Here is a 24,411-nt window from a genome sequence, read left to right on the forward strand (position 1 = left end):
TTATATTTAAAACCGAAAAAGCACAAATTCAAAAATTGACAAGGAGAAGAAGTTTAAAGAAGTGTTGCTATACAGTTGGCACCTGCAGCCATTTAGTGAATTATTTCCATTTTCTCTGCAAAATGCTGCTTCTGACACAAGGGCAGGGCCAGAAGCAGGGGATGGGGAGAAGTCCTCTCCCCTGGCTGCAATGAGCCATTACCTTGTGGCAACTAATTTTGCAAATGTAAAAGTGACATCTTGCTCTTAACTTTCAGCTTTGCTTCCTTCCACCCCAGCCAAGGATTCCCATCTCCACCAGCTTTACACTCTGGCAGCCGTGTCGTGCCCTTTCTGCAAGTGTTTTCTTTTATAACCCTTCAGAAAAGCGACACAGCAAAAGAAGTAGCTAGTAAGGTAAGACGGAGGCATACTGAGAGACTTTTGTTTTCTCTACAAGGTGCAGTGCTGCTAGGGCTAGGTGTGATGCGGGCTGTCACACAGAGCTATGAAGTGTAAAAACAGCTGGCACTAAAACAACCAATTGACTTCTGCAGCTGATCTTTCTCTGCATGTCATTCTGCTGCAATCTCTTAATTGTTAGCAAAGTTCCTTCTTTTTTCTTTTTTTTAAGTGGGATTTACTGTGTTCACACAATCAGCTGTGTGAAGGTACTGTGTCACTTCCTGTTTCTGTTGGCCGCAGCTGGTATCTGCATACAGCAGCAGTTTCGTTAGCATCTCCGAAAAATGCAATTGGGAGTTAAAAAGAAGAAGTGAGAACGTAAGATGTCAAAGGCTTTTGTGAGTGGTGCCTGTCCAACTGCAGGTGAAATAGCTAATAATTGTTTAAATGCCTGTGGCTGCATTCTGCTGAAGGCTGTTTTATAAAGGAAACAACCTGAGGAGGTTTGCTGGCAGTTGGCAGAAGTGTCCCATCCTTAAAATCTGGACAGAGAGATCTCCTGAAATGGGCTGATGTTACGACAGGCAGAACATCAGTGCTGCTTCTGAAAAGAGAAGTGTCTGCTTACACGCTGCCCTCCATTTGCCCCAATTTATTCTAGTAGAGTCTACCTGAGCTGTATGTAGCATTTAACTTTTTCCCCCTCTTTAAAGTATGAGATTTCCCTGTCTAATTGGGTTTTTCAGCGGCCTAGAGTAGAGCACTGTGGACCCTGTGTTTTAAGGGAGGGGAAGGTAACAGCATGGTTGGGTTACTGCCTGTCACGCTGAGGGAATCCTTCATTGCTGCCCTTCTTTCTCATCTACTTCCCATCACTGTTTTGTCTCTGTCGCCACTAGAATGGTCTTAAAAACTTCTGTCTTGCTGAGATTTCATTTGCTTTCAGCCCTATGTAGGGTAAACCTAGGCAGAGTGCCTGATGCGAATTTTGAAGTTGTACAGCTGAACAAAATACAAACCAAATCCCAGTCTGAATGTAGGAAGAAGGAAAGCCAAGTAGCTCCTTGGGTAAAACTAAAACTGCAACTCCAGTTTCTAAATCCGTTTCAAAGGACTGCTCCTTTCCCATGCTTCTTTGGAACAAGGCAGTTACTCGTAGTCGACCTTTTTGGTTCCTTTCCTGAGATCTGTTGTAGGATTTTAGTCTATAGGCAATTCTGCCTCCTGGCAGCTCACACCTTTGTCTGCCTCTGGAAAGATGGAAAGGGGTCTTTTGAGCTACCGCCTGATTTTAACAACTAAAATACAATCTGCCAAAGAATGTTGATGCTTGTGCTGTGTCACAGCTGCAAGTTTGGGAATGTTACCCCTGCTGCGTTAAACGGCAGTTTAGTTGCCATACCTTAGCCACAATAATGACTGATTGGTAAATGAGAGACAGCAAAACAGAATAGGTACATGATTCAAGAGATATCGTGATAGTAATCACTATTACAGATTTCCTTTTGTGCCTGTTTGTTGTTTTCAACAGAAATTGTCTTCTTACAGGGATCTCCTTTTGATCTAACTGCAGCATTTTATTGCTCAAATTGGGCAGAAAGCCTTGCAGGATTACACAGACCAAAGGAGTTTAAAAGTGTGCAGGGGAAAAAACGTGTAACAAAATTGTTGTTTGATACACCATGAAACCCTAGGAGCAGCTTACAAAAGAAAGTCTTCTTCAATCTTCTGAAGAAGTCAACATTTAAAGCAGATATTCAGAAGGAAATGTTCAAGGACTTCTCCTGTGAATAGACATATTATATTGCCATAATTAAATCTCTCCACACTCCTGCCCCTGTTGATTCATTTAACATTGAGTATCAAGGCTTTTATTGCCTGTAGCCCAAAATTATCTATTATTTCTCTTGTAGCTGCCTCCTCACACTGTACAGGCACGAAAGACTTGTAAAGCCTGGGCTCATGTTTGGACCTCTGAAAAAGTGATCATCATCTGCATCTTAAATTTGGTCTAGTGGACCAATGGTAAGCCTATTAAAAGGTCTTGCGTTTAGGGTGGAGCTTGAAGAATACCGTGAGGCTAGTCTCTACGGTTTTAATTCAGAATGGGGCTTGAATGGAGTAGGCAAGCTTCTAAATTCCTTTCAGGCTTCACTGTGGCTATTAAAGTTTCAAGGTCTGTGACTGTACTGGTTACCTCTTGATGAATCAACTCTTCAGCATTTGAGTCTGAAAGGTATGTGCTTTCCTGTTGGGAAAGCTTCAGTCCAGTGGCCTGTGACGAGTTATGCAGAAACAGGAGGTCTTTCCTCCAGCAATAGTTTCTTCTTTCACCTTGGACTCATTTATGGCCCTCCTGTCAGCAACCAATACTCTCTGACCGGGTTCTTCCAGATATTCCAAACAAGAAGGGTATAAAGTTTAATACCAAGCTTATTTATTTGAAGATATTTGGCATTACACAGGACTTAGACTTAGTCTTAGGACTCAGAATGTTACGGCAAAATGCTGACATCAAGACACAAGCACAATATAGCAGTTGTATACAGTGGAATCACAATATAAATGTGATTCCCATTACTGGTTTCTATATGCTCACTATCACAATGCTGGGTGTCCCTAGTTTCCGGGAAGAAATATATGTGTGAAAGGTAGCTCAGACCAGTTGCTCTCTTCAAAGTGCATATCATAAGTTTAGGCTGGATGTTAGGAAGAACTTATTGGGGTTGTTAGGCATTGGAATGGGCTGCCCAGGGAGGTGGTTGAGTCGCCATCCCTGGAGGTCTTTAAAAGACGTTTAGATGTAGCCCTTAGTGATAATGTTTAGTGGAGGTCTTGTTAGTGTTAGGACAGAGGTTGGACTAGATGATCTTGGAGGTCTCTTCCAACCTAGACGATTCTGTGATTCTGTGAAGTTCTTTAGTTCTTATATGAAGGCTGCTTATGCGATTTGACGACCCAGTGGTACAGTTGTATATCTAAAAAAAAGGTTACCATCCAGTTCCCTTTGTGTTGAGATATTTTCAGCTTTTCTTATGAAAGTTGGCAGTTATTCTTTACATTCTTCCCTGTGTTCATTGTTCTTACTCATCTGCTCTGAACCTTCTCCCACTGCAGCAGTTTGCTATTCAGTCACCCCTCACCTCCCTCCCCCATCTCTTTTCAGGACTGCCCTCACACGTGTTCTGCAGAAAAAATTTGCTGGCTTTAGGTGCTTTACAGTCTGGACCTGCTCAGAAAGTAAAGAATTTTCAGAGGTGACACTTTTTTTTTTTTTGTTAAAGAGGAAGTGACCTTTTTCTGGTCTTGAGAAATCCCAAGATTTCTGCCTGCTTTTCAGGTTTCTGCTAATAACCATAATAACACCTGTCAATGCAGAGAAGGAAGCTTCAGGATACCCAATTGGACAGGTCAGTCCAGCTTTTTCTCTCCCTTCCTCCAGGAGTCACTTCGAAATAAAGATGTTTATCTGTGGTGTCATGTCAGAGGTCTGAAAATCAATTTATTTATCAAGAACCTAAAATTCTGCTATCTATACTTTTAGTTATCTTCATTTCTTGATTTTTGAGTCTAGAGAGAAAAATCTATTAGTTTTCTTTGACTGACAAGGGACTGAAATTGCTCAGAGTTTATTTATGTGTTCAGCATGTTGGGAAAATGGGCAGATCCTGCTCTACAGGTACTACGCCAGGGAAATCTCCTGGTCGTGGATAATAGGACACGCTTATCCCCCAAAGTGAATGCACGTGTGGACATTTCACTTCGAGGAACTTCAGATATTTGTAAGTAACCTCTTAAAAACACACACACAAACCACAAGTGTAGTATCATTGGAATTATCTTACTTTGATACTGCCATCAGTTGACAAAATTAGATTTCCTGGTGACACCAAATCAAAACCAGCCTCTGTCAACACCTTTTGCTCTGAGTCACAGGAGAAATCACTGGCTTACACAAGCAGTAGGTGGCAGTGGCCTTGCTTCTTTCTCACAGCACAGTCACCACAAAGCCTTGTGATCATGCTGTCTGCAGAAACCATCATCTGTGTGATATGATTGTAGAAGTAAGACCTCTCTCCCCACTAAAAGATCTCTCTACTAACAGGTCAGAAACATTTTCTCATTGTGAATGTTATTTTCACCATCTTTTTCTTGTCTGCTTTGGCTTGCACCCCTGTGGTATTGCTCTCCTGTCCTCCCAAAATAAGATTCATTTGGGTTGTTCAATTAATACTGTCGGAAGTTAAGCAGCCCTCGGCAGCTCAGCACTAGGATATTCAGGATGTGAGACAATAACCTCTTAGTATGTGCTGGTGACTGTTACTATTGCATACTATAAAATGTGCCAGGGAGATGAAAATGCAAAGCACTGTTGCAAATAGCATTGGAAGGAAAAGCATGTCTCAGCTGAAGAATACTTTGGGTTTAGGGATGAGTTTGACCTGAGGAATGAGGAGCTTAATTGTTGTGATAGATTTTACTCTCCTTCATTTCAAGCTGAACTAACATACCTGTTTACTTTTACTCTACTTTGGCTTTTGATTCCTGTATGTGACTGCTGGATTTGCAAAGAGAAATGCTCATTGAGGACAGGTGGTGCAGTGAGCTCAGGCACACCCCCTGATTCTCAGAGGAGCTGAGACCTTTCTGGGCAGCGTGTTCATCACTGGCATAACTTTCCTCACACAGAAACCTACAGAGAAAGTCCTGCCTATGCAGCAGGGCTGAAAGCCTGACCAAAGAGTTTGGGGAAAACCTTGCTGAATCCCATGGGGCTGGGATTTCTTCTTTGTTTCATTGAAAATTGTGTCATTGGAAAGCCCAGCATGGTTTTTCATATCAGTATCACTGGAAAGTCCACCATGGCTTTTCTCATCAGCGTCACTGGAAAACCCACCACGGCTCTACTCATTAGCCCCATGTAGAAGAGGGAGTACCGGGGCAGCACCTTTGTCTGAAACGAGATGCAGCAGCACTTTTCTTCACCACCAAAGTCACGAAGCCACGCATGGCTTCAGCTGTCACCTAGCAGGCATTTGCTCATGATGTCACAAGGAGACAGTGCTGTGGTGAGATCACGGTAAGGTAACACCCGCCTGCACTGTTAGAAGATGGTCACCCTCAGCAAATAAGGTGTCTGACAACATTCACAGCCAGATGGTCATCCCCGCTGCCCACAGAGGAATGAAACCCTGAAGTGCCACCCGTAGCAGGCTCCTGCAACCTTAGGTTTGCTCCTTTCCATTCTGTTGGTGGTCTGAAGCCTCCGGAGCTAGCGTGTTGTGGTCTGTGGGCTTGCTGAGGGTCTCAAAGTGTTGGGGACCTCCTGAAGCCTCTCTGCTGGCTGACTGAAAAGTCATCTCAGACAGGCACGCTGCGCTGAAAGCAAGTGTGAGAAGTCACCCCAGTGAGGACAAATGTGGGTGATAACATGCTGTAGGACCGTGGTGACAGCAGACTGGTTTGTGTGGTTAGGCCCTGAGGTGGTTAAAAGGCATTCTGGGGCCTTTGCAGAGTTCAGGTTGGTGGCCTGTGCTCTGCAAGCCCTCCAAGAGTTGCGGTAAGTTGTCTGCTGGCACCTGCTCCTGTCACCCGGGGTCCTGGCACCACATTTATTGGCCTTCCTTTGGAGAGCTGGCCCTCTTCCTGCATGGCAGGAGCAGCCTGCGGAGCACTTTGGCCGTGCCCCCTGCTGAAAATGCACACAAGCACCAGATATGTTATCCAGTCATGAAAGCTTTTTGGGTCTTGGAACCTCTAATTTTGCTCTTTTAATTCTTTAAACTATTCAATTAACTGAAGCAGTTTTCAGATATATCCATTGGTAATATGTGGCACTAAATAATTACAGAACATCATTCTACTAGCTAGCATTACCTCCACATCTCTTCTGTCAGGATTATACATTACCTTAAATTTAAATTCTGCAAATTACCTGAAAAATGTACTCTCACTTCATCCAGGAATTGTGAAGGTGTCTGACACACCATGCTTTGCTTACAATCATGTTTCACATAAAGCATTAACATACTCTCAGGTCAATTGTATGACTTGGAACAGGTCTGCCTTAGATAACAGTCTGTTATGTGTATGTGTCCAAGGCCTTTATTTCTTCTATACTCAATACTATTAGACTTCTGTTATGAAAATTAAAGAAAAGTAAAAATATAAAAGTCGATGGAAATTCGGCTTTTCATCAGTGCCCCTCAGAGATCTAACTTGGTTTTGTCTGTACATATTCATGAGCATGACTGGGAAAAACTCTAATATGATAAACAAATGCCTTGCTGTAGACAGTGCTGAGTTTTAAGCACATGGAGACACGTCTCCTTTGAACTGGGATTAACGGCTTCGTGTGGTGAATTAGTACAGGTAGGAAACTCTAGATATTACTCTGTAAGAAAACAGGCTTCAGGATCTGCATTTAACATTCTCGGTTAGAAACCTGATAGTGGCTGTGCCTGAACCAGATAAAATGGAGGCCAAAAATATGATGCAGCTGTTCAAAATGGTGGCCATACCATTATCTTATCTCTTTGGTTCTTACCTGTGAACATTTCCATCTAATCTTAAGAAATTGCTGGAAAGGATAAATATTATTCTTTATAAATTGACATTAACCCAGATCATATGGACTCAGCACGGCAAGGAAAAAGTCTCACAGCCCAGCTCAAACCATCAGGTAGACTTCAGAACAGCAGTGGGCTGAAGCAAGCCCTGCTATGACGTGATCTGGGGAGGACAGAAGGAAGTCAGAGGGAGGTATTAAAAGCAGAACTTCTCACAAACTCCCCCAACACTGTTTCCCAGGGACAAGCTGACTCTGTGGTCCTGGTTGGGGTAACCACTGTGACAGAGATGAAGCCTTGTCTGCTGTTTGGATGCTACCGGAATAGATTCTCCTCTTTAACCAGGGGTGATTCAAACAGAAATGCATGTGCTTTATAGGAGCTGTCCCCTTTCATCTGGGTGTCCTGACTGCTGTGAGGAAATTCCCACTTTCTAAAGTTTTTGACTGTAAAGTAACTGGACTTCAGGAAGTAGGAGAACTTTGCTCTTGGTGTGCTATGGCCTACAAAATGTGAGTCCAGGCTGGGTCAACCTAGAGTCCAGACTTTTTTCTTCCTGGATGAGAGCTGAAACCATCAGATACCATGCAGAAGATGGGTATCTCAAACATCAGGTGTCTTGCTCACAGGTGGACTAAATGGCCTGGATCCTAACTTAAGTGGACCTGGCCACAATTTGGAGATGGAGTGTTTCTAGGTAGGGCAGGCTTACTTTCCCTTTGCAGCTCTTCAGAAGAGCTGCTTTGAAGCTCTTCTCATGTCAGGGGTCATGAGAAACAGGTTTGTTGCTGATGAGTGGTTGGCATGTGAAGGCTTCTAAGGAGCCCTCAAAGTGAAGGAAATGGTCAGAGCGATCTGAATCAGCCAGAGAATGGTCACCTTTGCACCTAAGCAAGGATGTGACAGTTGTTTGCCCTTCCCTTCCCTTCCCTTCCCTTCCCTTCCCTTCCCTTCCCTTCCCTTCCCTTCCCTTCCCTTCCCTTCCCTTCCCTTCCCTTCCCTTCCCTTCCCTTCCCTTCCCTTCCCTTCCCTTCCCTTCCCTTCCCTTCCCTTCCCTTCCCTTCCCTTCCCTTCCCTTCCCTTCCCTTCCCGTATATATATATATAAATATATATATATATAAAGAGAAAATTAAATACATAATTGAAACTCTGGATGGTAGAACAACCCATTATGTACAAAAATTTGAGTCTGAGGACTATGTTCATGAAAGACAATTTGATAAGGCTATTGTGTGCTTGCAAATGAGATAGAATATGTATCTTTTTTTGTGGACGTAAAAGCAAGTCCTAAAATGTGCTGAAAATGCATGTGATGGAGAACTTGTGAACCATGGAAATAAGGATCTTTTTGTAATACAAGCAGGTAGCAAGAGGCATGGAGCAAGAGAGGAAAATGCACAACAGCAATTGTATGTCTTTTTATTGAAACATCAAGAAAAAAGCCACAAGCACCAGAACAACATCCAGTAGTGTTATAAAGCAAGAGACCAAAGAATACACACCTCCTAGCAATTCCAGCATTTCTAGATGATACGTTGCAGTTTCATCTTTTAGACAACCAGACAATTATCGTCTGACTGTATCAAAATACACCTCTAAAGCTAAAAAGAGGAATCTTCGTGTGAATCTTGTGTCCATATGTGGATCTACAAAGCAACCTTCTCTGTTAACCTAGGAGAAGATCATGACAAGCAAGTGCCCTCAGATGCAGGCAGGAACAGAGCTTGTGGACCTAGCCACCTTCATCGCAGGCAGAACTTTGTAATTTCTGACAAAATATCTTATTTCAGTGTGGTATCTTCAGGAGAACCTCCCAGTCTGCCACACCAGACACAGCAAAGCAAAGCGTGGCAGCAGCTCCAAAAACAAGCTCAGCAGGCTACCATCATTCAGGCTGCATGGAGAGGCTATCGAGTCCGAAGAGAGCTGGATGAAATGAACAAAGCTGCTGTCAAGATTCAGGCAGCTTACCGAGGCTACCGGACGCGGCAGGAGTTGCCCCTTGGCTTTTATGATTGCTTTGGGGATAAAAAGCCTGTATTAGATCAGACGAAGAAAGAAGAAGAGAGGACGGTGTCTCTCCCTGGAGTGTCTGGAGCCTTGGAGTGCTACACGTTCCTTGGTGAGGGCTCTCAGGCATCGGGTATATCCATGGGACACGAGGGGCCACCAACTCCTTGCAGGGACAGACACGACCCAGGCACTGTTGTTATTCCCAGAGCAGCTGTCTGCAAACCAACGTTTTCTCTCATGCCAAGCAATGTTCTGGTCCTTGGTAATAGTTTACCTACCTGTGAAGTCTTCCCAGCCTTGACATCTGAGCAGAAAATCCACAATGCTGCGGATAACATTTGGGCTGCAAGGAGAGGGCCTCAAAGCCCAGAAGAGCTTGATAAAATGGAGAGACAAGCCGCGAAAATAGCAGAGCGGGGCCAGATCTTAGTTTACAGTTATCAGCTCAGAACAAACCGCTGTGAAAAGTATCAAATTTCAGAGATACGCAGCATCGCCGAAACGCAGGAATCGTCCCCAAAGCCCCAAGACACGGTGCCCTGCCCTGTACGAGGCCTCGCTGTACACTTAGAAGTGAGAAAGGAAAACAAAGTGACTAGAGTGGGAGGCGAAGCACCATCTATTAGAAATGTCAATGTGTATGCAGTGGTGAGGAGCCCGCCAGCCTCCTGGAGGTCCTCGATGTCCCTCCGCGTATCCAGCCCCACTGGGGTGGTGGAAGGCTCTCACCGGCACGCGGGCAGAGGCCGGCTGTGCGGGCTGTACGCCGTCCGCAGGCACGGGGCCTCGCAGCCTTCACACGTCCACATTCACGTAAACGTGGTGGGACCGGGAAGGGAGGCAGGAGGCAGCTGGCCACGGCAGGAAAGCGCTGAGGAAACCCAGGACTGAAACACCTCTCCTTCCATAAAACCTCATCCTGCACCTGCAGAGCCTGGTGGAGCTGGAGAGGGGGGGGTGCAGTGCTGGCAGCCCCCTGGCACGGGCTCACATCACAGGGGAATTTTCACTGCGAATCCCGCTGCCACCCCCGTCTGCCCGAGGAATCCCCACCCCCGGCGGGTGTCCCCTGCCGGGCAGCAGAGCCCACGACCCCCCCGGGACCCCCCTCGGGACCCCCCGGTCCCCTGGGACCTGTGGCCGGCGGCTGCGCTGCCGCCTCCTGCCGGGGAGCGGAGCTGCGGCCGCACGGGAAGGAGGCAGGAAAACGCCTGAACGGGAGGGGAACGGGCAGGGAGAGGGGAAAGAAAATATTTTCCCGGGGGGGGGGGGGGGAAACGAGGAAAGCGGCGGCGGTGAGGGGGCGCCGCGGGGGAGAAGCGGGGAGGCTGCGGTGCGGTGCCCTGGGGGGAAAGGGAGCAGGGAGGAGGAGGAGGAGGAGGGCGAGCAGCAGGGGAGGGCGTGATGAACCCTCGGGTGGTAACCTGCTGTCACAGAGGGATCCCCTGACGCCTGTGGGAGAGCAAAGGCAGGTCCTCAAGGCAGACGGTGCGAGTTTCACCCAGAAAATTCGTGCATCGCCTGCGGGGGGGCTGCTCCCCACGCTTCGGTGCCCCCTTGGTGAGAGGGAGGGTTCACGCACACCTCCCTTCATACGGCGTTGGAGAGGATGGCTTGCGAACAAACAGAAAGCACCCTCACCAAGCAAACGTAACGCATTGTTTCCCAACTCTGGTTCCTGGATAATTCTGGGGTCAGGCGGAGAGATCCTCACCTCTTGCCACGATCCAGGTGGAGGCAACAGTAATGCGAACATACACACCATTTCCCTCCAGGCAGCCTCCACGTAGTGGATAAAAACTTACTCCCACGGTAGCTGGTTGGTTACCTTCATTACCTCCAAGCAGTGGGCTTCTTGGGCTGTGCTGGAGACACATTTTTCTCCAGTCTTCAGGACAGCACTAACAGAGCACTGCCCGGGTGCAATCTCTTGCTGTGATTATGATCAGACGAAGCAAAGGCTGAGGCTTGCAGTTGTGAAACTGTTGTTGTTCTGCACAGATGATGGATGGTGCCTGAGGGTGCTGAGCCCCATGCTGGACCAAAAACATGCTGGGAAGCACCGGGAAGCCTGCACAGTAAGTTTCTAAGGGGTAGCTTTGTCATAGAAAAATTTGCACTGGGAAGGATAAAATGTTTTGCACATTCTCAACTTCATGATGGGTTTTGGTGTTGTCTGCCTGCCCCATTCCAGCCGAATGCCCTCTTTTCCCTTGAAGTCAGCATGAGAAAATGCATCCTTGCAGTGCCTGGTGACTAGATGAACGCACCTCAGCCATGTGCCTACACCTGGTCTGGATCTCACTACTAGGCTGAGCAGTCTGGTGGCAGTAACAGCAGGGACAAGACATGCTGCTCAAGACAGAGTGTCTCAATAGTGCCTGAGCAGTGCGAAGATGGGAAAGGCAAAGCCACCAAGCTGCCACAGGGTCAGAGGCAAGCCCCTGACATCATGAGTCAGGTGGTGAGGCACGAGAAGTTACTGGTGGCAGCAACGTGACTTTGAACCACACTGGCATGACATCTTTTTCACCAGAAAAAGCTGAATAATCTGATAAGGCTACAGCTGCCCGTTACCAGTCCTCTGTGAGGACCTCAGCTGAGGCAAATCTGAATCAAATAACTTATGACAGTACCAAAATCTGCACCTGGGTGCTGCTGAAACAGCAGGCTTCCCATATAAAAAGCAGCAAGCAAAAGTTCATCTAGGTTGCAAATATGCATTAGAGCACGAGGATAATCTCTAAGGATATGAAAACAGCCTCAGTTTTGTTTGTGGCAGACATGTAGGGAAACTGTGCCAGCACAGAGACGGGAAGAATCAAAGCAGAAATTTATGTCTGGGCTCAGACTGAAATAAGTTTGCAACACTCTCCCTTGAACTTGAAAGCGTCAGGGAAAAGGCTCCTCTGTAGACAGAGACGGTGCGGTGACTTTAATTTGGGAAGAAAAACAGAGCTTTTGTGTGGCTGAAGATCCTGATACCCTTGGCAGAGAAGTGATCGGGGGCAGGAGGAGAAGAGCCCGTGTCACATCTGATATCGGAGATCTGTGGTGGCTCCTGGAGGAAGCTCAGCCCAAGGTGTCACTGCCTTTGCCATGCACATCACATGTAGACACACACTCACGTGCCCTTCAGCTGTGCTGGTCAGTGGTCCTGTGAAAGCGTTTCTGTCCTCTCCCCTGTGGTTTTCTCTGCATGTGATGAAATGCAATGTTACAAGTAAGCACTGTTTTCCCACCTATGTCTTACTGCCCCCTCCCCATAATATCCATTTTTAAGCTGTAAAACAGCAATTATAATTTGAAAAATTAGTAACCTAAGTTAGGTCTTTAGAGAGTTTGCCTCTTTTATCAGACCAACAGATACAGCTAGAGCAAACAGACAATCTTGTGGGCATGTGGTCTGTCTTTGGGGCTGATCCATAGCCTGGTTTTGGTTATATTTTTCCCCCAGCTGTAGCTGGCAGTGTAACACAATGCCTTTCTCTTCCTTAAAAAGCTTGCCTAGCTTCTACTCCTGGACACCAGGGGCTGTAGCCACCCAAATACTGCCCCGAACACATCGGTCAGAGCTTAGGACCCAGAGACCAGTTTCAGGCTTACGGGACGTGACAGCTGACTGAAAATCAATGAAGTGTGCTTTACGGAGCGTCATAATGATGCAAGATGAAGCTCAAAAGGTGCCCGCTTGCCTTGCAGGCTCAATTGTCCGCCTTGGGTTTTAACCAGATTGTTTTAGCCCCCGACTAGGATGAGACTGATTTGCCTATGAAAACAAAGGACCATACTTAAAGGAAAAGCCACGGTGGTGCCCATGCTTTGCCTGATGCTCTGTGTGCTGTGTTTGACCCACTCAGGTAAGTGTGATTTTTTTTTATTCTTCCAAGACAAAATGCAGATGTTCAAGATTTTTTCTTCCAGCCAGTTAACTGCTGATTGCTGCAATGAGGCAGACGCCAGTTTCTCCTGATCCTCCTCTCAGTGCTGCCAGACTAGCAAGAGAGGGTTGTACCAGCTGCTGACTTTGCACTGCAGCCTCATCCAGTTTGGCAATGGGGTTTTAAGATTTATGGTGCGACAGGGTGATCACTGGGTAGAAGTTAACCGAAGAACCAAAGCTCTGCTCTCACTGCTGGAGCAGGAATAAGGGGTAGATCTCCATCATCAGGAGTAACACTGAAATGCCCTAGGTGAGCTGATGGAGTCCTAAGTGTCCTGACAGCATTTCTCAGGGGGCTTGCATGTTATTTTGGCAGAGTCCCTATCCAGCCCTCCCTGTTCATGCACTTGAGGGGAGCTGCTCCTGGCATGCATCATGGCGGTGAGAAAGGGGACTTGTGGCACTGGGGAGAGGCATGGTGGCAAATGGTGCTTTTTTTTTTTTTTTTTTTTAGCGCTTGTAGCAACCTGCCTCCAAAACTTTTACCCTATCTATACTCCGTGTGATAAATTCAAGGATGCATCTGGCCTACAGTCTGTGTCTGTTTTTCCAAAGGCAACACTGCTTGGTTCAGTGTTTGCTCTGTGGCTTTATTTAGCTTAATCATCAGACGAAGTAGGATCAAAGGAGCTGTTAGGCTATTTTTTACCCTGATAAATCTTCCTCCTCATTAAAAACTTTTGCTTTTAAACCATCACCCTGCAAGTACTGAGGCTGTCTTATAAGAGCACTGATCTTGTTCCTTCTGCCTTCCTTCTCCTTGGTGCTTCTCAGGAGCACTTGCCTCCAGCTGTCCCTCTGGAGGGGCCACTGGACTTGTTCACCTTAGGGCTGCCCCAACTCTGGTGCTTGCTGCTCGCTGTGTTTTGGCCCTTTGGCTGCACCCCCTGCAGGGCTCTCCTGTGCTCCCCCTCAACTGGAAAGGAGCCGAACCCCCTGTGCCTGCAGGATGGCAATGGGAGCACAGGGTCCTTGCTCACAGGGGGACTGGCAGGGCACTGGTGGTGGGAAGTGAGGTGGGAGCAGGGCAGTGACGTGCAAGGTCCCCTGTGGCTGGTGGCACAGCAGCGCTGGCACAGGGCTCTGGCACCAGCTCCTTTTTCCCCCGTGGGGACTGTGAAGTGAGGTGAGATCCTGCTCACCTTTGGTGCAGTGTGTGTGCCAGGGAAGAGGTGGAGGTCGTGCTAGGAGAGAAGCATCACATGGAGCAGGGCTGGCATTGGGGAGAGGTGGGGGGCATCAGCTCTTCCCCTTCCATGACACAGGGCAAACTTGAAGGGTCCCAGGCCTTGCTGGTGCAGACCACAGCAGTTTGTGTTTGGTGGTGGGTAGGCCGGGCCCTACATGTGTCACCCAGCTCCTCCTGCAGCCAGGCCAGCTCCTTTCACTGCTTGCTCCCCTGGTGCTGCTGCCTTCCACCCCCCAGCTGGGCAAACTCGTCTCTTTCAGTAATTTGCTGCTATCCCTTGGCTAACCCCAGAAGGTGTTTGCTTTCATTGCCTCTTATCCTGGCACTGGGCTTGGCTGAAAACAGCCTGGCTCCAGAGCAAGTGCAAACGAAGACCCAAGGCTCTGAAATGCCCACACTTTAATGCTGCTGTTTCTAGCTGCTAGCCAGGAATATCCCCACAGTGACCAGCTGTCCCCTGTGGCTCCCTGTCTCTGCTATACTGCAGGTATCAGAAAAAAAACAGGGGTAGCATTAATCAGCTTGTGTTTTTACTACTCAAGAGTGAGTGAGAGCACCTGATGCTCTTAGCCTGAGGATCTCCTAAGGAATGATAAACAGGACTGGGAAGGTATGCCAACTCATGGCAAAATACCACAGGAAACATAAACCTGGTGCAAACTCATCACAGGTCTGTTTGCCCCTTGCCCCCGTCTCTGCTAAGGGCCTGTGTCCTGGCTCCCAGACGTCCCCACTTTCTTCCAGGTGTGTCTGCCTTCAGTTCAGTGGCTGAGAATGAGGACGCGCTCCTCAGGCACCTATTTCAAGGCTATCAGAAATGGGTCCGCCCCGTGCAAAACTCCAACGACACCATCAAAGTCCTCTTTGGGTTAAAGATATCACAGCTCGTGGATGTGGTAAGTGTTGTGGTGGGCTCCCAGTGACTAAGGCCTCCTTGCATCAGATGTTCCTCAAAGGCTGCCCCCGGTGCCTACATTCCCAAGTTAATGAGGTGTAGGAGGGGGGTGAGGAAGTGTGGGGTTGGCTGGACACTGCTCACTCCAGGCAAGGCCTATCCAGGCCAAATCCTATCAGACAGGACCCTGTGGGTGAACCAGACAGCCCCAGGCTGCTGTCCACATCCCCTGCCCACTTTCCCCTTGGCATAGGGGAGGAGGGCCGGGAGGTGCCAGAAGGGAGCGACGCCCCTCCTGCTGTGGAAGGCTGCCTCTCCTTTTGGGCTTTATTTGCCTGTGCAGGATCACATTTTGGCTCCTGCCTGCCCAAATGCTATTGAGCAACATGGGGATAGGAACTGGGACGCCTGCCTGCCTCCTCTCACTGTCCAAGCCCTGCTGCCTCCCAGCTCTTCAGCACCCTGCTCCATAGGGGGCTGAGACATCGCGGGTATAGGACGTTTCCCCTGGCTGCCTTGGTATTGCTGTCTTCTCTACCTTGTGTCGTCCTAGGATGAGAAGAATCAGCTGATGACAACCAATGTGTGGCTGAAGCAGGTAAATCAGACCACGTCAGGCCTCCCCACCCTGGCTGCGGGGCTGCACAAGGATGAGGGCCACCCCGGCCTACCACACCATCCACTGCTGTCCATGACAAGTACAGAGCCGTATAACCCTGCCTGAAGTTCTCCTCTCCCTTCAGCAAGTGCTTAAAGGGGCACAGAGGCAGGCAGTGAGCCTTCAGGAAATGGGGTACCCTCTTTTAGTGGCCTGCACCCCAGCTGCAGGCTCAAGACAGCTGTATTTCAGGGAAGAAACATCTCCTGGTACAGCAGTGACTGTCCCCAGGATGCTGCCTGTGCCCTGAGGGACTATCTTGTCTCAGACTTGGATGTCATCTGAGCACTGTGTCTCTTGCCTGAGCTGAGGGAGGTTTAGCATAAGAGAAATAAAAGGCCAGCATGTTAATCACCCTTCCCCTCATACTAAAATCTGTGGGATTTCTGCAAATTAATCACATCTGTCTTGCTTGCTTTTGGAAGTAATTTACACAAATGGAGGAAAGGTGCATGTTAACAGTTAGGTCTCCTTCCTTCCTGAAGAACACTGAGTTTGGTTTGGATTACAGGGCACCAGTTTATTGACCTTGTGACAATTATTTTAAGTCTCTCAGACATGTAAGCTCTATAAATGTGTCAGCTGATCCTAGGGAGAGGACATAAAGCCTTGCTCAAAGTGATGCTGTGGGAAGCAGTTCCCAGACTGCCGGGCTGATGGAGGAGAAGTGCAACTGAGTTCGTGTCCTCAGTCTGGTACTTGTAGCCCTGCAGAGAGTGCAAACTTTGTGGTGGTGCAGGACCCCAGATGCTGTACGGACACTACTCACAAAGATGGCATCTCCCTCAACGATGGAGAAGCACAGACTCCTCTTGCTGAGGACAGGAATCCCCCCTCTGCCAGGGAAATTTGCTGCTGATCCAAGTCTAAGTGTTATGTTAGACCACCCACATTGGACACCCTCTTTGTTTGCAACACTGACCCCCTGAGCTAGTCGCAGTTTGGAGCCTGTGTCACCACGCGTGCCAAGGGAAATCATATTCTGCTGCAGGTTCCTCCAAACTAGCTGCAGGAGGTAGAAGCATGCCACCATCCACTCCATATCTCTCAGAAGTAGGGAGGTGGGGGAGGAAACCACTTTCTCTGATCCCTCTGCCTTGAACTGTGGATAAAAGAAAAACCTTCCTGGGAAGCTGCACTGTAGACATGCCAATTGTGTTAACTCTGTGCTGAGATTTTCATAGGGGTTGCTGAGCTGGGCTCTCACTGGGTTCTACCATTTCTAGTACCCCATCAAGGCCCAAATGAAATGCAAAGGGAGCAGAAAATAAGTGAGGCATGGACACTGGCTTTCACACATGCAGGTGCCCCCCGGACAACAGGCTGAGCACTACATACCTGTGGCCTGACCCAGGTGTCGTCTTCTGGGAGTCGTACATTCCTGTAGACTTAGTGTGAAACTGGTTCCACATGCAATCCAGTGCTCGGGATTATTAGAAAGTGCAAAAACAGCAGCTGGGAAGAGATGCCTAAAACTAAGTAGAATTAAAATATTTTTCTTGGGTTGGGAAAAGTGAAAGAACACTCAAACGAACTGGAACTTTCTAATGACTCAGAGCTTCTGGTCCTACAGGAATAGGGAGGTCAGGGAAGTCTGGTCCTCACCTTAGGTGTGTGAGGTGGAGGGGTCAGTCATCTTCCAGTCGTCTTTCTCTGCATGAGTTTTTTTTTTTTTTTTTTTTTTTTAAAGTGAGCAAATCTCAAATCCAAGGATTTTCTGCTTTTTATTTTACTTTTTTCCTCCTCAAAATCCATCTTCTAAAGATGATGGAATCTGATGCTCTGCATCCAGGTAGACACAAAGGGTGCAAAGGAGCTTTTAGTGGTTGCTGGGATGTATCTGAGGTTGGGCAAGTTGTAGAATGTAATAGCAAGAGTCAAGAGTCTGGGTCCAGTGTTTCTTGATCTGTTTTACTGTGGTTAAGTGCCTGACCGACAGCCCAGGAGCTGGAGTTAGGCAAAGCTGATGGAAGCAGAGAGCAGTGGAGGATCTGGAGCAGTTTGGAAGGCAGGGAGAGGAGAGGAAAAAGCCCTTTGCATCTGGTGCTACAGTTCATGTCAGCATAGCCCATGGGGAGATACCCATTTTAAACTGTTCAGCCTCAAAGTCTGCACACAGTCTGTTTTCTGCTCTAGTAAGGAGACACGCAACCATCTGCCTTGCAGACATGAAAGAGCACTTTAGCTTGGAGACAAATCAATGCAGGGCAGGGGGGGAGGGAGGAGGACTGCAGATGCACAGATAACCCAAGCCAAGGGGCAGCTCCAGTTTGACTCCAGAGGGATGATTGTTTCCAGGTGGCTCACAGGGTGTTTGCTTCTGCGGTGTTAGCACAGGCTGTGAGATAGCTGCCTTGGCTACTGCTGGCTATCCCCTTACACAGCAGGCACATTTCCAGCCTAAGCCCCCTTGCACGTATTGCAGGAGGTGTCCAGAGCACACGTGGCCCAGGCTGCTGGTAACATCTGCTAGATCCTCATCCAAAGGGGAAAATTCATGCTAAAAGTGGTCCCTGCTGCTGAGGGTAAGAGCACTGAAGGCCTTCTCCTCTATTTCCACACCTGAACAGCTCCCACCCCTCCTTCATCAGCAGGAGGAACTGGGATGGAGGCTGAGCCTGAAAGCTGACACCAGCCATTTGGGCAGCTCAGAGAGTGGGTTCATCTCTTCTGGTGCAGGTAGCAGGGCCATTAATCCTGCCATGGTACCACCCTGGGAAACAGCCTCCTTGGCTTGTGCTTTGTGCCAAAATTTAGGAGGGCTCTACCAACCATATACCCATGACCTTGGCCCCGTCCCCTCCCTGCTCCTGGAGGAGATAAACACTCACTCTTGCTACACCTACGTCTCCACTGAGGCTTTGGGTTGCTGCAAAGGGCTGCAATAACATGTGTGCCTGGGTATGGCGGCAAAAGGCATGTGGAGCTGAAGAAGTGGGAGGAGAAAAGTGTGGAAGAAGGAGAAGCAGAGAATACTGCTTTTTATTTTGTCCTTAACTCACAGAGAAAATTGCCCGAAGAAGGCTGAGGCCCCCAAGTCCCTGGGAAGCTCTTAGTGCTGGAGCTTAATGGAAAGTGTTTCATCCTCTGCTGCATGGTATTGAGCACAACCTACAGCTCTCACTCCCCCTTGCTGCTTTTCTAGTGAGCAGCTGAAAAACCCCTTCATGAACAGGCATCAGAGAGCTGATTTTCAGTGGGAATCTCCAGGTTGCTGGAGCCACTTTGCTGGGCTCTTTCCAGCTGAGAAACAAAACAAAACAAAACACGAGTTCAGCATGATGAAAACGATCAGGACTCTCCTTGCTTTTACTTTTTACAGCAAAATAAAACGAATCTCTTCAAGATTGTAACCAAATGCTTTAAAAGATTATTGTATTATTTTTTTCCTGCAACAGCCTGCAGGTTTTTTTTGATGAATGAACAATTATATGGTTGGAAGGGACAATGTAATCTAGTGTAATCTAGTTTATAGAGATAGATGTCTTAACATAGACACCGGTATAAAAATCTTACATGTTGACCATATCACCAGCTGCTTTTCTCTCCTTGCAGTACAGAATCACAGAAGTTGTTTTGTTCCCCTGGCCAATACCATGCAATACGCATGGGAAAACCATCAGCGCTCTCCAGGAGTGCCCACCTTGAGGCTGTGTAGAGAGGCATGTGTTGATAGGGCCCACCTGCGGCTCATGGGGATTAATGTCTCCCAGCCATGCCTGTATGGCATCCGTCCTGCAGCTGATCAGCGTTATGCCAAGCTCTGCACGTAGTGCTGTACAATACAGCCCCCTGGAGAGAGGCGGTGGGAGGAGGAATGAGGCAGTTGGGTCTGGGTGGGCAGAGGAGTCTTCTGGCTCGTTGCAGGAATGGATTGACCACAAGCTCTCCTGGAATCCAGAGGAATACGGTGGGATCACCGCCATCCGTGTCCCCTCTGAGTCTCTGTGGCTTCCTGACATTGTTTTGTTTGAAAAGTGAGTAGTGTGCTCCTTGCTCCAGGCTTAGGCTAGAGCATGGGCAAGGCTTGTCAGCTACCATGGAGCTTGCATGTGCTGTTATAAAGATGGTTCTCTAGACAGCGTGCACGTTGGCTTTCCTTGCGTGGAGCCGTGAGGAGGTAGGACTGGGGCAAACGTAGTCCTGAACTTGGTGCTGTTTCTTCCTGTCCACCTCCCCAGTGCTGATGGGCGTTTTGAAGGCTCCCTGATGATCAAAGCCATAGTGAAGTACAATGGAGTGGTGACCTGGACGCCACCAGCCAGTTACAAGAGCTCCTGCACAATGGACGTGACCTTCTTCCCCTTCGACAGGCAGAACTGCTCCATGAAGTTTGGGTCCTGGACGTATGATGGCAGCATGGTGGACTTGATTCTAGTGGACGAAAATGTAGACAGGAAGGACTTCTTTGATAATGGGGAGTGGGAAATCTTAAATGCCAAAGGTATGAAAGGCAACAGGAAGGATGGGCTGTACTCTTACCCGTTTGTCACTTACTCCTTTGTGCTGAGACGCCTTCCACTCTTTTACACTCTTTTCTTAATAATCCCTTGCCTGGGACTGTCTTTTCTAACTGTCCTGGTGTTTTACCTGCCTTCAGATGAAGGAGAAAAGCTTTCATTGTCTACTTCAGTTCTGGTCTCCCTCACTGTTTTCCTTTTAGTGATTGAGGAAATAATCCCTTCTTCTTCCAAAGTCATCCCTCTGATTGGTGAGTATCTGCTGTTCATCATGATTTTTGTCACCCTCTCCATCATTGTCACCGTTTTTGTTATCAATGTCCACCACCGCTCCTCAGCGACTTACCATCCCATGGCTCCCTGGGTTAAAAGACTCTTCCTCCAGAAGTTGCCTCGACTGCTCTGCATGAAGGGCCATGTAGATCGTTATTCCTTCTCAGACACTGAGGAAAAGGAAACCACCTTGAAATCAAAGCTCCCGGGGAAGCAGAAACACAGGCAAGCAAAAGGTGGAGAGAAAATCGTTATTGCCTTTCTGGAGAAGGCAGCCGATTCCATTCGATACATTTCCAGGCATGTTAAAAAGGAGCACTTCATCAGACAGGTAGGCGAAGGGAGGGCAACGAGGGATCACAGCTCCCTTGACAGCACTGACTTCCAGGCCCTTTTCTTTTCTGCATGCCTTTCTGTTTGCCTCTTTCTCCTGCATTCATCTGAGACATGTCCTGGGAGCTTTCCTTGCTGGATAGAAACTGTAGTTTCTGGGAAAATGCATTACTTTGAGGAGAACTGTATGTTGCTGTGGGAATCCTTGCTTTTCCCAGACACGAGGCCACAGCAGCCTGTCCTGGAGGGATTCCTGTCTTGAGGGGGGGGGTGTTCTGAAAAATTTGTGCATAAACATTGCACCTCGTGCAAGTGTAGGACATCCAGGCAATGCACCCAGCCGCATATGAAAAGAGAACAACTTCAGTTAGCACCCTCCTAGCAAAAGCCAGGGCTTTGTTCAAGCAGTATTGATGACTTCAGCAGAGAGATTAACAATAAATCAAACATGCTGTATGTGAGCATATCTTGTCCATGACTGAAGTCTTCTCTTTGAGGCTTAAATCATTAAAAAACCAAACCAAAACAACCCTCCCCTGAGTTGCTTTTATAAATAGCTCTTCCATTATGTGGGGTTGTGCCAGTACTAACAATGCAGAATCTCCCTCCTGAATGCAGGCAGCCTGAGCCAGCAGAGCACTTAAGCAAAAAAGCCAATGGGACCACTTGTCCTGGAAGCAACATCTGAATCAAAGTGCTTTGCTAAAGCCAAGTCCTTTCTCTCCAAGGGAAATGCAGTTCTGTTAAAAGAAACCTAATTCATTATAAAGCCATCTTCAAGCTTGAGCCTCTAAGCTTTTATCTATGCACTTAGCTAAAAGCTTTTGCACAGCCTGAAAGAAGTCCGATTATCGTGTGCTTAATACTACAGAAATGCTTTGGTGTTTTGTGTGGCTAGCAGGTATTGGTAATGAAAAGGAGATCCATGTTGGCTTCAGGCTACAGAACACTACAAAATTCTGGTTTTTAAAGCCAGATTTTTGGAACTGAAATATATGTAGCAGTAACAACAAAGCACCAGGCTCATTGCTGTTTCTGTTTCTTCTCCCTCTCTCCTTCACAGGTTGTCCAGGACTGGAAATTCGTAGCTCAAGTCCTTGATCGGATCTTCCTGTGGTTATTTCTGGTGGCATCAGTGACAGGTTCAGTTCTCATCTTTACCCCTGCGTTACAGATGTGGCTGAACAACACTCTGTAGAAAATGCTCCCACACTAGCATACCAGTACAATGCCATGGGATGGTGGTGCCTTTGGGCTTGGTCTCTGTTTTATAGGAAGGGAAGCAACAGCAAGAGACAGAGAAGGTGACGGTAACAGGCACTGACTGATGCTTTCTATCTTCATGCAGCTGTAATGGTTACAGTCTTGGCTGAGATCAGAGAAGGGGTTGGCGAACAGCTGAATACTAAAGTGAATTGATGTCGCAGAACTGGGTTCTAAGTATTTTACTAGTAGCTTGGTTATGTTATAATATGAGCCAAGATTATTAGTTAGAATTGAAAATAATGCTTCTGGCACAACTATGCTTTGCAGGCAGATGTTCCAGTTAAAATATGGCTTTATAAAATAAGTTAGAGTATCGTAGGAACACTAGTCAGTACTCAGTTTATCTACATTTCCAAGTTAAAACTGCAAAGTCCCTGCGGATTGCCTCCTGTACATGTCGGAAATGGCACTCACAAAGCATGTGTATTAGAAAAATTATAAATACCTTTTAGATGGGATGTTCAAGACCTTGACACTGTGGCCCTACCTTGCTTCAGGATCAGCTCAACCCTGGGAGAACTTACAGCTCTTTCCACTTGCTACCAGCCTTTATATCATGCACACTTTGTCTCTCCTCTTGGCCATCAGGAATTTGCAAGGTGTTAGCCATGTTTCAGTATTTGCATTTTTTTTTCTGGTGCTCTCTAATATTCCAAAAGGCTGAACAAGTAATGATTTTCCCCATGCTCTGCATTTGGAAGCTATGATTCCTGCACCTTCACGTTCACAGGACTGGAAGTGGAAGATCATCAGAAGCATATCTCATAGAGAAAAGTGACCATGCTACTCCATGTGGCAACAGTGATCTTCCTAAATAATTTTGTTGGAGAGGATCTTGTTAATGCATGATCACTTGCGGCAAACGAAGCTTGCGGCTGGTGCAGAAGTGGAGTTTCTCCTGAGAGCTGTGGGGTGGGCTGGGTACCAGAAAGGTATGTCTTCGGGTGTTGGCTTTTTTGTGTTTCTCAGCCAATTCAGAATTTCATTCCTCTGAAGCATTTAAAAGGGATCCTTCTGCATTATTAGAAACAGCTCTCTAAAGTGTGAATAAGACATGACAGAAAATGCACGTGTGAGGCTCTCACCGCTTTCCCTGGGGCAGAGCTGTGCCATCATGGAGTCCTTTAGAAAATCCCTCTCAGAACTTGCAGATGTTTTCAAGGCGGACAAGGGATTTGGAGATCTGTTTCTCAACAATATGAATGTGAGTCTGTTGCTAAAGCTTTAGCTAGCCTTGAGACTTTCTCTGTAAGGGTGGAGGTTAGAAAGTGCTAAAAATATGCAAGGATATTCTTGTGCTTGGATTACGTGTGCTCACCAGACCTCTGTGAGCTTAGATCATCCCAATTTGTTTTGTCACTGCAGAAAGCTTTGTTTACCTGTGCAAACATCATTAATAAAGCTGTGTTTAGTAGATGATTCCCGGGGTGAGAATGCCTATATATTGATGCTGAACTTTCTTATTCCTTGTTTTTGTTTTTGTTGCTAGTCTAGTTTTCAGCCCACTTCAGAAAAGACTTGTCTCAAATCTATTCAAATACAGGATTTTGCACGTGCTTGGAAAGTACTTGTGACTTTCACTTGTGTGTGTGAGTTTGAGGAGGAAGCATTCAGAGTTGATTATTACATTGCAGGAACCTGGAACAAACCCATTTAGTTTAGCATATACAGTTAGATGTCTTAATGTAGGCACTGGCATAAAAATCTTACGCATTGGCTTTATTACCAGCTGCTCTTCTCTCCTCGCATTGTTCAAGGCCAGTACTGCGAAATACCCGTAGGAAAACTGCCAGGAAACTCTTCTTTCCAGTATTTATAGATTCCTGCCATCAGTCAGTGACAGGTTTTCCCTCTGATTATTGCTGCCAAGGGGTCACCTGTTAGCCATGGCATCCTCTTCTGGCCAAGAGCTTCAGGTGCTCTGTTGGCAGACAGTCCTGTCCTCACCGTGCTACAATTCACTTTCCTACCCACAGGCAGCACGTGTCTGTACCACACGGCTGTGTCTGATTGCAAGCTGCTTTTTCTGGTAAAGGTCACCGGCGCTCGGAGTGGGAGATGTACGAACACTGCACAAGCACGACTTTTGTCCTCTGGTCCTCCTAGCATACCCCTGGGACTGCTACGTTTGTAGTTTCATTGCACATTATTCCTCATGCTGATTGTTTCTGAGCTTCCCTGAATCTTTTTCACTCTGGCCCACAAATGCATTCAGCGTGTCCCACTAAAAAATACAACCAGGAAGGGCATTTGGGCAGGCATTCCTCTGATGGGTTCCCTCCTTCTGCTCCCTGTGCTTCTGCCTGTGCATGACAACGTTTCAAATTTAAAATCTTAAAAGCAAACCCAACCCTCTGCATGCTCATCACTGCCTCAGAGTGTGACATCTAGATACGCAGGCGCTGGTTTGCAGGGACTCAGCACTG

The 24,411-nt window shown here is 47.4% G+C and overlaps 1 protein-coding gene across 3 annotated transcripts; it reads left to right on the forward strand.

Annotated features, from left to right (window-relative positions):
• On the forward strand, positions 1–23,404 carry CHRNB3 (cholinergic receptor nicotinic beta 3 subunit). 3 transcript variants are annotated; one of them, XM_080573036.1, is made up of 10 exons: positions 1–3,641; positions 3,725–3,794; positions 4,379–5,613; positions 8,319–12,191; positions 12,471–12,828; positions 14,845–14,996; positions 15,549–15,593; positions 19,521–19,630; positions 19,835–20,717; positions 21,783–23,404. In XM_080573036.1, the coding sequence occupies exons 5-10, from the start codon at positions 12,786–12,788 to the stop codon at positions 21,915–21,917; spliced, it is 1,368 nt and encodes a 455-aa protein (XP_080429162.1). In that variant the 5' UTR covers positions 1–3,641; positions 3,725–3,794; positions 4,379–5,613; positions 8,319–12,191; positions 12,471–12,785; the 3' UTR covers positions 21,918–23,404. The 3 variants fall into 3 exon arrangements, with proteins under 3 accessions (XP_080429162.1, XP_080429161.1, XP_080429163.1); XM_080573035.1 differs by having other exon boundaries at positions 1–5,613; positions 12,671–12,828; XM_080573037.1 differs by lacking the exons at positions 1–3,641; positions 3,725–3,794; positions 4,379–5,613; positions 8,319–12,191; positions 12,471–12,828 and adding an exon at positions 14,715–14,770.
• The last annotated feature ends 1,007 nt before the right edge of the window (positions 23,405–24,411 follow it).

Source organism: Anser brachyrhynchus, assembly GCF_964034855.1.
Source record: "Anser brachyrhynchus genome assembly, chromosome: Z".
Lineage (NCBI taxonomy): Eukaryota > Metazoa > Chordata > Aves > Anseriformes > Anatidae > Anser > Anser brachyrhynchus.